General features: G+C 61.9%; 2 protein-coding genes across 2 annotated transcripts; both read left to right on the forward strand.

The window, feature by feature from the left end:
• Positions 1 to 2,841: 2,841 nt before the first annotated feature.
• METRN (meteorin, glial cell differentiation regulator) lies at positions 2,842 to 5,327 on the forward strand (the record flags this gene model as incomplete). The annotated part of the gene is made up of 4 exons (XM_080618502.1): positions 2,842 to 2,927; positions 3,853 to 4,274; positions 4,397 to 4,456; positions 5,020 to 5,327. 4 exons carry the CDS (start codon positions 2,842 to 2,844, stop codon positions 5,325 to 5,327), a joined length of 876 nt encoding a protein of 291 aa, XP_080474628.1.
• Positions 5,328 to 11,466: 6,139 nt separating this feature from the next.
• Positions 11,467 to 14,158, forward strand: ANTKMT (adenine nucleotide translocase lysine methyltransferase; the record flags this gene model as incomplete). The annotated part of the gene is made up of 5 exons (XM_080618153.1): positions 11,467 to 11,856; positions 11,930 to 12,034; positions 12,683 to 12,823; positions 13,339 to 13,389; positions 13,970 to 14,158. The coding sequence occupies 5 exons, from the start codon at positions 11,467 to 11,469 to the stop codon at positions 14,156 to 14,158; spliced, it is 876 nt and encodes a 291-aa protein (XP_080474279.1).
• Between the last annotated feature and the right edge of the window lie 201 nt (positions 14,159 to 14,359).

A 14,359-nucleotide genomic window follows, 5' to 3' on the forward strand; every position in this document is an offset into this window, starting at 1 on the left:
GGGGAACCCCAAAAAGGGGGCTCCAAGCCTCTGAGCAGCTCCTCCCGAGTCCCTTTCCTGCCTTTCCAGGAGGGTTTTTGCCTCTGGGCCCTGCCCTTCCTGTCAGCCACCCACAACACAGGAGCACCCAGGGCCACTTGGTCCCCACTGGTGAGAGACACTCCATCCTGGAGCACACATTTAATGCTGTGGTCCCAGCACAAGGCAGAGCTGGAGCTGCCAGAGTGGGTCCAGAGCAGACCATGGGAAAAGCTGGGGCTGGAAGGTTCCTCCTGCAGATGAAGGCCAGGAGAGGTGGGGTGGGTGAGCCTGGAGGAGGCATTCTGAAGCCTGTCAGTGTATGAGGGGCTGGTAGGGGTGATGGACATGGGAGAAGGGTGACAGCTTTAGGCTGGAACAGGATGGATTTAGGTTGGATATAAGGCAGGAACACGGCGTAGGAGGGAACTGTCTCCTTGACTGAGGGGAGATGTCCATGCCCAGGGCAGGGCTTGGACCAGGGGATCCGTGAAAGTCCTATTGGATGAGTCCATCCCCTGCCCCGCGGCGGGACGTTGGTCCCGCCACAGACACCCCATCACCCTGAGACCCCGGGGTGTCCAGCCCGAAGGGGTCACTGATGGGGGCGGCTGGAGGAGCAGCCGCAATGGCCGTGGTCACAAGAGGGCACTGCAAGATCGAGCGTCCCGGGCACCGGACAGGGGAGGGACCGGTGACTGGAGCGGCCCAGGACCCGCTGTCGGGTCCCCTACACTCTGCTCGGGCAGGTCCCGGGGAGCAGCCGGTCCACGGCCCCGCAGCCCTCCCTCCGGCAGCGGGGACAAGGGGATACGGCCGGAGGGGACACGGGGTGGCAGCTCCTGTGAAGCTCGGGGATACTGTGCCCCACCGGGGCTTTGCCCGGTCCCAGCTCAGCCTCAGTTCCAGTGGCTGCTCCGAGGGTTCTCGGCCCCTCAAGGCAGTGCCTGAGGCCAGGAGTGGCCCGGGGTGGACATGCCAGGGGTGTCCACGGTGGCTTTGTCCAGCTGGGGCCGAGGTTCCTCCCAAAACACCGCGTTAAGGTGGATCGGGGGTTTCCTCCCCCTCCCGGGCTGGGGGAGTGGGTTCAGGGGTGCAAAACCCCCCCCGGGGTGCTGCAGTGGGGCTGGGGCACACTCACCGCCGTGTGCCCATGCGGACACCGTGGTCCAGCCTGCGAATGGCCGCGTCCCACCTCCCTGCACTGTCGGGTGTCCCAAGGGAACCCCTCCCGAGGGACCCCACGGGACGGTGGGAGTCAGACTGAGTGAGGTCCCTGCCTGGGAACACCAGCGCCTGGTGCCAACTCACTGCGATGCCACCTCGCCCCCGGGCACCCGGCGGGGGCTGTTTGTGGGGTCCCTGTATCTCATGCCAGGCCTGGAGCACACCCGGCCCTGCTTCCCCAGGAACTGGCCCCGGGCCACATCCCCGGGTGCCGGGGTCACTGTGACCCGCAGTCGGGCCCTCGCTCCCCGACACCCACAGCAAGACCCCAGCACAGAGCCTCCACCCAGACCCCCCAGCACCCCGAACAGCCCACCGCCCCGCTCCACCTTAACCCGTAGCCCCTTCGGCCCCTCATTTTCCACGGATTCCAGCAGCCTGACTTGTTTCAGCATCGCTCCATGGCGGGAGGGCCGAGAATTCCTCTCTCCCGCCTGGCCCCCTCCCCTTCCCCCCCTTCCCCCCATTCTTTCCAGCCTCCAAATTTACAATCCCTCATTTCCATTCCGCTCCACCCTCTCGCCAGGACTTTGTTCCCGGCCTGTATCATCCCATCCCAATTGTTCCCTGTTTATTTCAAACGTTTTGGCGGGCTGTCACTGGATGGACACTTAATTAATTGTGGGGCTGGCACAATAGCGGCTGCGGGGTGTGTGTAAAATCCCAAGGGAGGTTGGGAGGGTTGGAAGTGGGGGTTCGGGTGTGTGGAACCTCCCATGACAGACCCACACCATGTGTCTCCATGGTCCCGGTTAAGGATGTCCGTGGGGAGGGGTGTGCTGCTGCTGGGGGGTGTGTATGGAGGTTGGAGTGTGTGTAAGTCTTGGGTGCACAGTTCTAGTGGCGCACAAATCAGGGGGCTGGATTTTGGGGTGTGCAGCCTGTGGTGTGCATAAGTCAGGGTTTGTATAGGTTTGGGGTGTACACAGCCTGAGGTGTGTACAATTGGGGTGTGCCTAGTTGGGGTGTGCACAGTTGGGGTGTGTATAGCTGTTCCTGTTGCCTGGGGTGTGCGTAACTTGAGGTGTGCATGGCCTGAGGTGTGCATGGCGTGGGGTCTGCATAACTTGGGGTGTGCATGTCCTGGGGTATATATAGCCTGAGGTGTGTGTAGCCTGGGGCGTGCATCAATTGGGGTGCATATAGCCTGGGCTGAACATAGCTTGTGGTGCACATAACTGGGGGCGTGCACCGTCGGGGTGTCGATAGTTGGGCTGTACATAGCCTGGGGTGCTTGTACCCGGGGGTCTGCATGACCTGGGGTATGCACAGTTGGGCTGTACCACCCCGGGGAGCACCACGCAGCCCCAGCCCTGCCCCGAGGCTCAGCCCCGGCCCCCCCGCCGGTGTGTTCCCCCCGCTGCCGGGAGCCGCGCGGGGGGTTCCAGGGATGCCGGTGCTGGCGCTGCCGATGCCCCAGGCGCCGGGTGCGGGGGGAGATGCGGGGGGGTGTGGGGTGTCCGGCCCCGCCCCGCAGCCGCCATTGGCCGAAAGTTTGGGGCGCGGCGCGGGTGTCGGCCCCGCTCCCCGCTCCCTGCCCGCGGCCGGTGCGTGCGGGCAGGGCCGGGCCGCCCCGGGGCCGCCGCGGCCGCGGCCATGTGGGCGCTGCGAGCGCTGTGCCTGGCCGGGCTGGGCGCGGCGCTCGGCGGCGCCTCTGCGGATCCGTGCAGCTGGAGGGGCAGGTAGGGACCGGCACCGGCGGCACACGCGGGTCCCCGGCTCAGCACTGCCCCCTCCAAACCCCGCTGCCCAGCTCGCAGCCCTCCCCCCACCCGGGAGCATCCCTCGGTGCAGGGGCTGCCACCTCCTCCTGCGGGGCTGGGTCGCGGTGGGATGCTAGGACCTGCGCCTGCCTCAGTTTCCCCATTCCAGGGATGTGCGGGGTCCGGGCCCGCCTCACCGGGAACCCTTCCCGCAGCCCCTTCCCCCGTGAATCGTAGCCCCGCGACCCCTGGGGCCCCTCGGCAGGGCTCGGAGCGCCGCTGGCCGCGGTAGGGAAGGCGCCGAGCTCCAGAACAAAGGGCCGGGGCTGCCGCAAGCCCCACTCGAGGCCGTGGGGGGCACGGGCGGGACACAAGACCGGCAGCAGCGTGGCCTGGACAAAGCAGCCCCACGGCTGTCTCCGCTTCCCCGGGGCAGGGCTTTCCCGCTTGTCCCCTCCCCTAAATATTCAACAGGCAAGACGTGGCTTCGGGCACCGGTTCCACGCGAGCCCGAATCCCACGGGGGGTGGTAACCCCCCAGCTTCCACAGGGGATCCCCCAAAGTTGGGTTGTGCAAGGAACTGGCGACCTCAAGGCTGTGGGTCCCGTGGCTTGGGAGGCTGGGGAGTCCACTCTGGGTGCAAGGGGGGGGTGTGTGCTGCTGCGGCTCCCCCCGGCACCTACCCAGGGGGTTGGTGGAGACGAGCACCCCCAGATTATACACTTGCAGCCGGTGGCATCGAGGGTTTGGTGCTGTTCCTTCTCGTGTTCATCCTGCACAGCTCCATGGAGTGCTGGGGGGATAAGGGCTGGGGGGCTCCCCATCACCTGGGGGGACACGGGCTGGGGCTGGGGGTCCCCATCAGCCGGCATGTCCCAGTGACGGGGGTCCTGTGCCTCGCAGCGGGCTGTCACAGGAGGCGGGCAGCGTGGAGCAGCTCTCCCTGCCCTGCGCCGAGGGCTCTGTGGAATGGCTGTACCCCACGGGGGCCCTTCGCCTGCGCCTGGGACCCCGACTGCCCCCCGCCACCGCCGCCGCCACGGGCGGGAGCCCCCAGCACATCACCGCCTGCGTCAAACCCGCGGGCACGTTCCGTGGGGCTCAGCTGTACCTGGAGCGGGACGGGGTGCTGGAGCTGCTGCTGCCCGAGGCGCCGCGGCCCCGCGTGCGCTGCTTCAGCTGGGCGCCCCAGGAGAAGGTGGCCCTGTTCCTGCAGGCCACCCCGCACCGCGACATCAGCCGCCGCATCGCCGCCTTCCGCTACGAGCTGCGGGGGGACTGGCTGGCCCGCCCCGCGCTGCCCGCCGCCAGCCTCACCGGGGAGGGTGAGTGTCCCGCACCCCGGCTCGGCCTGCCCCAGCTGCCCTTGCCAGGTGTGTCCCTCGGTGTGCCCGGAGGGGACAGTCACCAGTGTCGCGTGGTGACAGGCTGTGCTTGGCCCTTGCAGGGGCTTGCCGGCCGTGCAACGACACCGAAATCCTGATGGCCATTTGCACTAGTGACTTTGGTGAGTGCAGCCCCTGCCCGGGTGCTGGGAGCTCACAAGAGGGGAGGAAACTCAAACTGGGGGCCGAAGTCCCCCCAGGCTGCCCTGGCTTGCCCTGCCTGGGCATCAGTACAGAGGCTGCTGCCAGATGGGGATGGGAACAGGGATGGGGATGAGGACAGGGATGGGAACAGGTATAGAGATGGAGATGGGAATGGGGACAGAGAAGTCTATGAGGACTGGGACAAGGATGGGGACAGGGATGGGAATGGATGGCGATGGGAATGGTGGGAATAAGGATGGGAATGAGGATGAGAAGGGGTAGGAATGAGGACAGGGATGGGGATGGGGATGGAGATGGGAAGGGAGATGGAGATGGGAATGGGGACAGGGAAAGCTATGCGGATTGGAGCAAGGATGGGGGTGGATGGCAATGGGAATGGTGGGAATGAGGATGGGAATAGGTATGGAGATGGGGACAAGGATAGGGATGGGAAAGGCTACAGGGATCATGACAAGGATGGGGACAGGGATGGGGATAAGGTCAGGGCCATGCTGACACCGTCCCTCTCTTCCCCTCACAGTGATCCGTGGCAGCATTCGAAGCGTTTCCAACGATGTGGAGCTGCAGGAATCCATCATCGGGGTGAGCGCCACCCGCATCCACCGCCAGAAGTTCCCCCTGTTCCAGGCGGGGGGGCGGTCAGCAGGCAGCATCCACACCCCGCTGCGCTGCGGCGTCAGGCCGGGCCCCGGCACCTTCCTCTTCACGGGGTGGCTGCACTTCGGCGAGGCCTGGCTGAGTTGTGCGCCGCGGTACCGGGACTTCCAGCGCATCTACCAGGGGGCACAGCGCACACGCCAGAACCCCTGCGAGTTCCCCATGGACTGAGTGGCTCGGGGGCGGGGAAGGACAGCTCAGTCCTGCAGGTGCTGGGGGGTGCTGCAGGCAGCAAGAGCATCCCTGGGGTTGGATGGTGCCTGGAAAGAGGAGCAGTGATTTGGTCCTCACCATGCAGCTGGGTTCCAGCAGCATCCACCGATGGGCTGGGGGGGTCCCGAGAAAATCCTGCTGGAAGTGAACGGGTTTTCCCAGGGACCTACCCAGGTGCGGGGTGCTGTGGTGTGGGGCAGGGGGTTAGGGGCTCCCATGGGACCAGGAAGCTGCAGGCTCAGGGGATGCTGTGGGTGCAGCACGATGGGGGTGGCTGTTGTTACCCCCCAGGAGGGCACGGTGATGGGTGGCCATGGCAGCGGGTGCCACAGTGGGGTGTGAAAGGGCCAGGAGGTAATTTGCAATGTCAGGGGTGGAAGTGGGAGCAGGATGGCAGTGAGCCCTGCCCTGACCCTGCCTGCAGTGGAGGGCATGGGCAGGGGCCATGGGGTGGATGAGGAAGAGGAGCAAGGCTGAAGGAATCGAGGGGGGAGGAAGGCTGGTGCAGGACCAAAGCACTGATGCAGGAGGGTGCTGTGGGAATGGGGAGAGGTTGGGATAGGCCAGGACGTGCTGCCCGTCCTGCCACCGTGGCTTCGTGGCAGCTGCTGGGTCATCCCGGTGGGTCACAGCCTGCCGGCCAGGGGAGTGTTTTGACCGTGGGGGTGGGGGCATTGTATGTGCACTACAGTGATAACGATACCAAATGTGTGACCTTTTTGATAAACTAAGCTGTCTTTGTAGAGCACGTGTGTGAGATTCCTTGGTTTGTAAGCAGCTGAGCGGGATGGCCTGCACCTCCCCAGGTGTCAGCACCAGCCACTGACCCTGCCCTGGAAACAGCCCTACTCTTTATACATCTCCCTCCATAAAGTGATATATTGCTGTTTCTGAGTGCTGCATCCCTTGGATGGGTCATTTTGAGGTTCCTCTCCCTGGGTATTGGAGGTGGCCCCATGCCGGGTGCTGAGCAGCCACTGTCAGGGCTCATTCTCATCAGAGTCACGGGCCACAAGGCCTCATTGTGCTGGGCTGCACCGTGCTGGTGTCCCAAGCCCCACCGCTGCCCCCCTCCATGGGATCCTGTGGGCTGCGTGTAGTGGTGGGGAGGGGGACAGGACCCCAGCGGGGATGGGGCACAGGAACCCTGGCCAGGACCTTTCCTCCATATCAGTGGTGCCCACAGGAGCTCAGTGCTGGAAAAGCTCAGCCCCTGAGCACCCAGAGCAGAGCTGCTCCAGCCCTTGCAGCATCCCCATGGCCTCCTCTGGACTCGCTCCAACAGCTCCACTTCCCTCTTGTGCTGTTGCCCCAGAGCTGGATCAGGACTGCAAGGGGGGGTCTCCCCAGAGCGCATCAGAGGGGGAGAATCTCCTCCCTCAACCTGCTGCTCACGCGCTGGGGGTGCAGCCCAACACACGGGGGGGTTCTGGGGAGCTGCTCATTGACCAACATCCCCAAGTCCTTCTCCTCAGGGCTGCTCCATCCAGTCTCCCCCAGCCTGCGTTTGTGCTGGGGATTGCCATGGCCCATGTGCAGGACCTTGCACTTGGCCTGGTTGGACTTCATTTGATGCCTTGCTGTCTACAATGCACTTTTCCTTGCCAAGAAACCATTTCCAATGAGTGCTGTGAGCTTTGGAGTTCAAATATGTACATGTAAATGTGTGTGTGTAGAAAATGATCTGCTTGTGCTATGATCCTGCCTTTGAGGTGGTAGTGGGCTCAATACACAACACACGCTTTCCCCGGAGACAAATGTGATGCTTATTTTATGCTTTCCTGCCAAAGGGCTGGTACTCATTTTGGGACCAGGCTGGGCCCGAGGCAGGATCCATCCCTGGCAAGTCTGATGCTCCATGCCAAGCTCTTGAGGATGCCAGAATCCCCCTGGATTTTGGCAACGGGCAGGAACTGAGCAAGCAGTGGGAAAGAGGAAGGAGTGGGAAACCTAGTGGAGGAGGAGAGAAAATGGGGATGGAAAAGCAATAAATGAGGTGCAAAGGGAATTGTGCTGCCCACAGCATCCTCCACACACATCGAGGGTAAATCACGGCTGCTCCGACCCTGCTGCAATCCTGCGCATTCCTCTCAGCTGAAGAACTGGATTTAATGTGCTCAGCATCCGGCGGCATCTGCCCAGCACCAGAATCTCCTGTTTTGCTTCAAATCTGTTTATTTGGCCAGAGCAGCTCATTCTGCTGCTGCGGAAAGGGCTGTTCAGTGCCTCGCTCACTGCTGTGGGGGGTTTGGGCTGTTTTTGGTGCCCTCTGCCCTGGGTCACGTTGGGTTGGCTGCTCTCTCTTTCCGCAGCTGGGCCCCAGCCAGGGCACAAGCATTTCCTATGGGACCATCCCACAGGGAATCCAGGCAGCTAGTGCCTCAGTTTCCCTACTATAGGATGGGGATAACAGCCCTTTCCTGCTGCTCAGGGCTGCCGTGGCAGCATTCTGCATCCCGCAGCCCCATCATCCCCATCTCCCCAGAGCTGGTTATCCCAGCAATTCCCAAAAAGCAGAGTCCAGCCTCTTGGCCACAGAGGGTAAAAACACAATGAGCCAGACTCCATCCCGGTTAATATTTCCTTAGCAGGATGGAAAATGTGGTGGGGTGAGGGGGAAGCGCTGGGGACCATGTTGTGACAAGGCTACTTTGGGAGGAGCAGACAGGAGCTGGGGGGCTTTGGGGGGCAGCCAGAACCCAGTTGAGCTTGGTGAGAGTGGTGACAATGGCCAAAGGGCTGTGGAAAGCACAGGGAAGGATCCCCCTGTGGTGCTTACCTGGACAAGGGTGGATGCAGCATCTCCAGGGATGGACCTGCCAGACCTACTCCAAACCCACTCTCTGCTATGGGGGGTTTGGGGACACCATGGAGGGCAGCACCCCCAAACCATGTCCCTAAATGGCACTGTGCCCAGGGAGGTGCCCAGTGGTCCTCATCCCATGGGATCACCTGCATTGTGGACTCAGGTGTCTGGGCAGGGGGGGACACATAGAGCCCTTTGGTCACGCTGCCGATGGGTGTCCACGCTGGGACTGCAAGGCACAGAGGGGTGGCACTGCCGAGGTGTCCCCGTCGCTGTCCCCAGCCCTGTTGCACAAAGGCAGCGCCGTTTCCCGCCATCCCCCCCCCCCCAAGCCCTTCCTCCCCCTCTCCTGCCTCTTCACCCTCCTCCTCCCCGACTGCTGCCAATGAAAGCCCAAACCAGTGAATCTAGGGGCACAAAGGGGAGGCACAAAGGGGAGGCACTCTCAGCCCCACTGCGGCCCCCGCAGCCACCCTGGGATGACCAGTCCTGTCCTGCCTGTGCTGCCCATCCTGCCTGCCCTGTCTGCCCTGCCTGCTTTGCCCACAGCACCCAGGAGCCAGGACGGGGCAGGAGGATGCTCCTGGGACCCGAGGCGGCCCCACAGGGTCAGGATGATATCCTTGGGGTTCACAGATCCTCTAAAGGGGTGGATAATGTCCCTGGGACCAGGGAATGCACTATAGCCTCAGATTCATGCCCCGGGGCCGGGAGATGGCCCATAGGGTCAGGATGATGCCCTTGGGGTTTGGGAGTGCCTCATAGGGTTGGATGATGCTCCCAGGACCAGAGATGCATCACAGCATCAGGATGATGCCCTTGGGGTTCAGGGATACCCCATAGAGTCAGGATGATCCCCTGGAGCCAGAGGAAGCCCCATAGGATCAGAATGATGCCCTTGGGGGTGCCCCACAGGGTCATAATGATGCCCTTGTGGTTCAGAGATAACCCAAGAGTCAGGATGATGCTCTCGGACCAGTGGAAAGCACAGCAGCAGATAGGATGAGGCAGTTTGGGTGTCCTCATTGGGCAGCAGAGAAGGGACCTGAGGGCAGGACCCTCAGCAATAAGAGAAGTGGGATCCTGATGGCCCCAAGGACAGCGACAACCCCCCAGTCCTTCCACCCCTTGGGAAGGTGTGCCCTGAAGCCTACCGTAAAGGGGTGCTTCGAGCGCCCTGTTTGGCTGGGTCAAAGCCAAGCCAGCAGCATCCCTCTGGCTGGAAGGGATGCTGGGGGCCTCAAAGCCCCTCACCCCGGCTCTCCTGGTCCAATACGCCTGCGTCTGGTGGGTCCGGCTGCCAGCAGCTGTTGGGAAGCAGCTTTCCCAGCGCATAGTGACAAATTCCTGGCGGTTGGGGCTGCTTTGCAGCCGCCGCGCCCCTGCCTTGGGGAAGCTGCCCTGGAAAGAGGCGGATTAAAAGCTCTTTGGCTTCAATGGCGCATCCCAATGGTTCCCTTGCACAGTTCCCTGATATGCTGCAGACGCTGCTGGCTGGGGCAGAAGTGGGATGCTCCCACCCCTCCCAGGGGCCCAGCAGGGAGAGCTCAGCCCTGGCTGGGAATTGCTTCCTTAATTAATTTGCTTTGCAGCATCATGGCGGGGCCTTGGGCTGCCCTGGGGACCAGCTCATCCACACAGACCATCCTCCTCCTCCTCCACAGCCCCTGCCCCCTCTTTTCCCAGCTCCTATTTCCCCGGATTTTCTACTCACTCTCAGCCTTAACCGGCCCCACCAGAAAATTGGAGCAATCCCCATGGCCCCCGATTTGGCTGCAGCCACATGGGGGTATGGAGGGGGAACACCCCTGAGCAATATCTCTGGGCTCTACAGATGGTGTTTCCTCCGCAGTGGAGCCACATCGCTGCTCCTGGGCTGTGTTTAATGGGGTCTAGTGGTTGTTAAGCACTCTGAGCTGCATGGTGCGGTATGAGGGTAGAGCACACATGTGCATATGTGTGCATCTTCATTCCAAGGGTGGAATATTTGGCTCCCACAAACAAAGGTGAGAACAGAATGGAAACATGTACTTGCCTTTGGCAGCCCAACTCTTGGCCACTGCCTGTGCTGGTTCATTGGAAAAGGGGTCTCCAGGGAGGCTGGTGCCTTCCACAGGGCTGGGGAGGTGGGAATCCTGCTCCACAGTCATAGAATCCCAGACTGGTTTGGATTGGAAGGGGCCTTAAAGCTCATCCAGTTCCAATCCCCTGCCATGGGGAAGGACACCTTCCACTAGACCAGGTTGCTCCAAGCCCCGTTCAGCCAGGCCTTGAACACTGCCAGGGATGGGGCAGCCACAGCTTCTCTGGGCAACCTGTGCCAGTGCCTCAGCACCCTCACAGGGAAGAGCTTCTGCCTAAGAGCTCATCTCAGTCTCCCCTCTGTCAGGTTAAAGCCATTCCCCCTTGTCCTGTCCCTACAGGCCCCTATAAAAAGCCCCCCCAGTTCCACTCCCCTCCACCCCAAAGCTGGGTCTGCCCACAGGTAGTTGGTGATGGATGTCCTAAAGCCCTGGAAGAGGCTGGTCACCCTGCGGGGTGCCACCGGCCATGGCACAGACCCCTGGGGCCATCCCCATCTCCCAGGGGACATCCCAATACGCTGCTGGAGGGGATCCCCAGGAAGCCCTGACCCAGAGGCCTGAGGAAGTCCCTGGAGGACAGCAGGGCTGTGTGGGCCGAGAGCTGCCGCCCTTTGTGTGCGGCTGCCCTCCTGAGCCATCATTGTTCCCACGCTGGGGTTGGGTTGAGGGGGGTTAATTGCGGGTGGGCAGGAGCTGTGGGGCCCAGCCCCCCTGCATCCCACAGCCTGGAATTTTCCCACAGTCGCGGCTCCCTCACAGCAGGAAACCCACCTCCTGTGGCACGCACAGCCGTGAACAACCGTGCACACAACTGCTCACAGCTGTGAACAACCTTGCACACCACTGCTCACAGCCGTGAATGACTCACAGTCATGCACAGCCATATATGTACAACTACACAAAAGCGTGCACAACCACATACAGCTGTTCACAATCGCACGCATCACCCGGCACAGCCGTGCACAGGCACGCACAGCTGCCCCAGTCTGCTCACAACCATGCATCACTGTGACTAGCTAAGCACAACCAATAGCAACGGCACACAACCAACGTACAACTGCACTCAACTGTTCACAACCACGCACAACTGCACACAGCGGTGCTCATATGCACAACCGCGTCTGCAGCCACACAACCGTGCACAAACCCGTACAGCACTGCACAGCTCCCCGCGAGCGCGCACAGCAGCGCTCAGCCACAACCGACCATGCACAACCGCACACGCTCACGCACGGCCGTCCATGGCCATGCACAGTCGCACGCAGCCCCGCACGGCCGCAACAGGCGGCGCCGCTCCCCCCGCCCCGCACACAAAGACCCGCTGGTCGCAGCACGGCCATGCCCCGGCCCTCTCCCGGTGCGGACAGCCCCGGCCCGGCCCCGGCGACGGGCGGGAGCTGCGGAGCCGCCCCTTCCGCCCGCCATGGAGCCGGGCGAGCCGGGGGAGCCCGGGGAGGCGGCATGGCGCGGGCCGGGCGGGGGGCCGCTGGGTGGGCGGTCGCTGCTGGAGCTGGCTTTGGCCACCGGTGTGGCTGCTTGGGCTACCTGGGCCGTGCTGCTGATGCCCGGCTTCCGCCGCGTACCCCTGCGGTTGCAGGTACCGCCGATGCCCCCCCCTCCCGAGCCCCATGCCCTCCCGGTACCCCCGGCGCTGACGCCCGTCTCCCCAGGTGCCCTACCAGCCCTCCGGCCCGCAGCAAGCGGCCAACGCGCTGGCGCTGCTGCGGGGACGCTCCGGGAAGACGGTGGATCTGGGATCAGGAGATGGACGGCTCGTAAGGGCGGGCAAGGGGATGCGGGGAGGACAGGGAGGGGGCTGTGCTCAGCAGGAGGGTAGATGGGAGCCCCGCCGAGCGGCTGTTGCCCTGCACCCGGCTGGGCTTCTGATAGCCCTGCTGGGTGGCCCTGGATGATCCTAGACAACTCGTAGACAGTCCTAGCTGGCCCTAGGTGGTCCTAGACAAGCCCTAGACAGTGTTATCTGGCGCTAGGTAGTCCTAGACAAGCCCTAGACGGTGCTTCCTGGCCCTAGATGGTCCTAAACAAGCCCTAGATGCTCCTTGACAAGCTCCAGGTGGTCCTAGGTGGCCCTAGACAAGCCCTAAGTGGCCCTAGACAGCCCTAGACAGTCCTAGGTGGTAATAGACAAGCCTTAGGTGGCCTAAGACAGTGCTAGGTGGTCATAAATAGCCTTGGACTGTTCTCCGTGGTCTTAGAGGGTCCTAGACAGCCCTAGGTGGTCCTTGATGGCAACAGAAGATACCACGTGCAGTGAGCAGGGTAGGAAGGTGCCAAGGACTGAGGCCACCCTGCCTGTGAGGAGGGAGTGAGTGGAGCTGGGACACAGCCCCTGCCCCCTGAACTGTCCCCTAGACTCAACCCTGATGTTCGTTTTAGTTGCAGCTCTCTCTGTCTCTCCTCAGGTGCTAGAGGCTTATAAGCAAGGTCTGAGACCAGCCGTTGGCTACGAGCTCAATCCCTGGCTCCTGTGTCTCTCCCACTACCGGGCCTGGAAGGCTGGTTACCACGGGAAGGTTTCCTTCCTGAAGAAAGACCTGTGGAAGGTAACAGCGTCCCAAGGTGTGGCAGTGCTCAGGCCAGTGCTAGGGCTTGGTCTGCAGCCCCAGCCAGGGTTTGCTGGTGGTTGCTTGCTCCTTCCTCAACCCTTGCTGCTCTCAGGAGGTGGAAAACCATCCTCCTTCCCAGGGGAAAGCCAGCCTGGGCAGACTGTGGCTGGCTGCTGGTTTGACAGGCAGCAGTGCTCCTCAGGGCAGCTTTGATGAGAGGTATGAGGTGCTGCTGACACATGGTGGCCTTCAGAGATGTGCTCCTAAAGGTGTCTGCAGCCTGACCACAGCAACCCAGCAGGGAAGGTGGATCTGGGATGATGCTGGAGGCACGCACTTGCGAGTGGTGCTGCTTCCAGGCACACCAGCACGTCGTCATCCCACATGTTGTGGGGCATCTCTGCTTCCTCCAAGGTTCAGAAGATCATTCAGAAGGTGGCGAGACACTCAGTTTCCCCCTTCTCCCCCTCTGCTTGTTGCTTCTTTCATTCTCCTTTTCCATCTCTTTTAAGGTGAATCTTTCCGATTGTCACAATGTGATCGTGTTCCTGGCCCCCAGCGTGGTAAGTCTGTCCCTCCCTCACACCCCAACTTGTTCAGAGCGAACTCCAAGGAGGGTTTTCTTAGGAAAGAGAGATATCTGGGACAGTGGCAAAGACTCTTTAAAAGATAAGGCTCTATGAGTGGCTTGGTGCTCAGCACCATCCACATTTATAGGATCATGAAATCATTTAGGTTGGCAAAGACCTTTAAGATCAAGTCCCACCATTGCCCCAGCACTGCCAAGGCCACACTAAACTGTGTCCCTAAGTGCCACATCTACACATCTTTCAAATACCTCCAAGGATGGTGACTCCACCACTGCCCTGGGCAGCCTGTTCCAATGCCTGACCACCCTTTGGGGAAGCAACTGTTCCTAATATCCAGTCTAAACCTCCCCTGATGCAGCTTGAGGCTGTTTCTTCTTGTCCTGTCTCTTGTTATTTGGTCCTAGTTCCAGCCATGCACAGGGCTGGCACCAGCCCTATGTTTTGGAAGGGTCATTGGTTGATGGAGCCTGCTTGGGCCCCACCAGCCCTCCCAAGAAGCTGTCCTGTGGTCGCTGGTGGCACTGCCACCACATGGCTGTCTGTCTCTCCCCAGAAACCTCCCCTGGCCACCAAGCTCCTTGCAGAACTCCCTGATGAAGCCCGGGTGGTGGCTGGACGCTTCCCCTTCCCCTCCTGGACCCCCACCAGCACCCTTGGGCAGGGACTGGAGCAAGTCTGGGCATATGACATGAAGGAGGTGCGGCGAGCAGCGCAGAGCAGCGCAGAGGAAAGCCGGGTCTAACAGCAGCCTCCTTAAGCCTGGCATTAAGCATTGGAGCCCTTCCAGTCCTTGGGCTCAGCTCAGGGCTGCTTGGCCAGGCTTTTGTCCCAGGGACTTGCAGGGTGGCAGTCCCTCAGTTTTCCAATGAATGGGCAGTTTGGGGGAAGCAAGGGAGGGGAAAATCAGACCTAGAAATCCTGGAATTATTGCAGGATTTAAGGG

The sequence above is a fragment of the Psittacula echo genome (genome assembly GCF_963264785.1).
Source record: "Psittacula echo genome assembly, chromosome: 5".
Lineage (NCBI taxonomy): Eukaryota > Metazoa > Chordata > Aves > Psittaciformes > Psittacidae > Psittacula > Psittacula echo.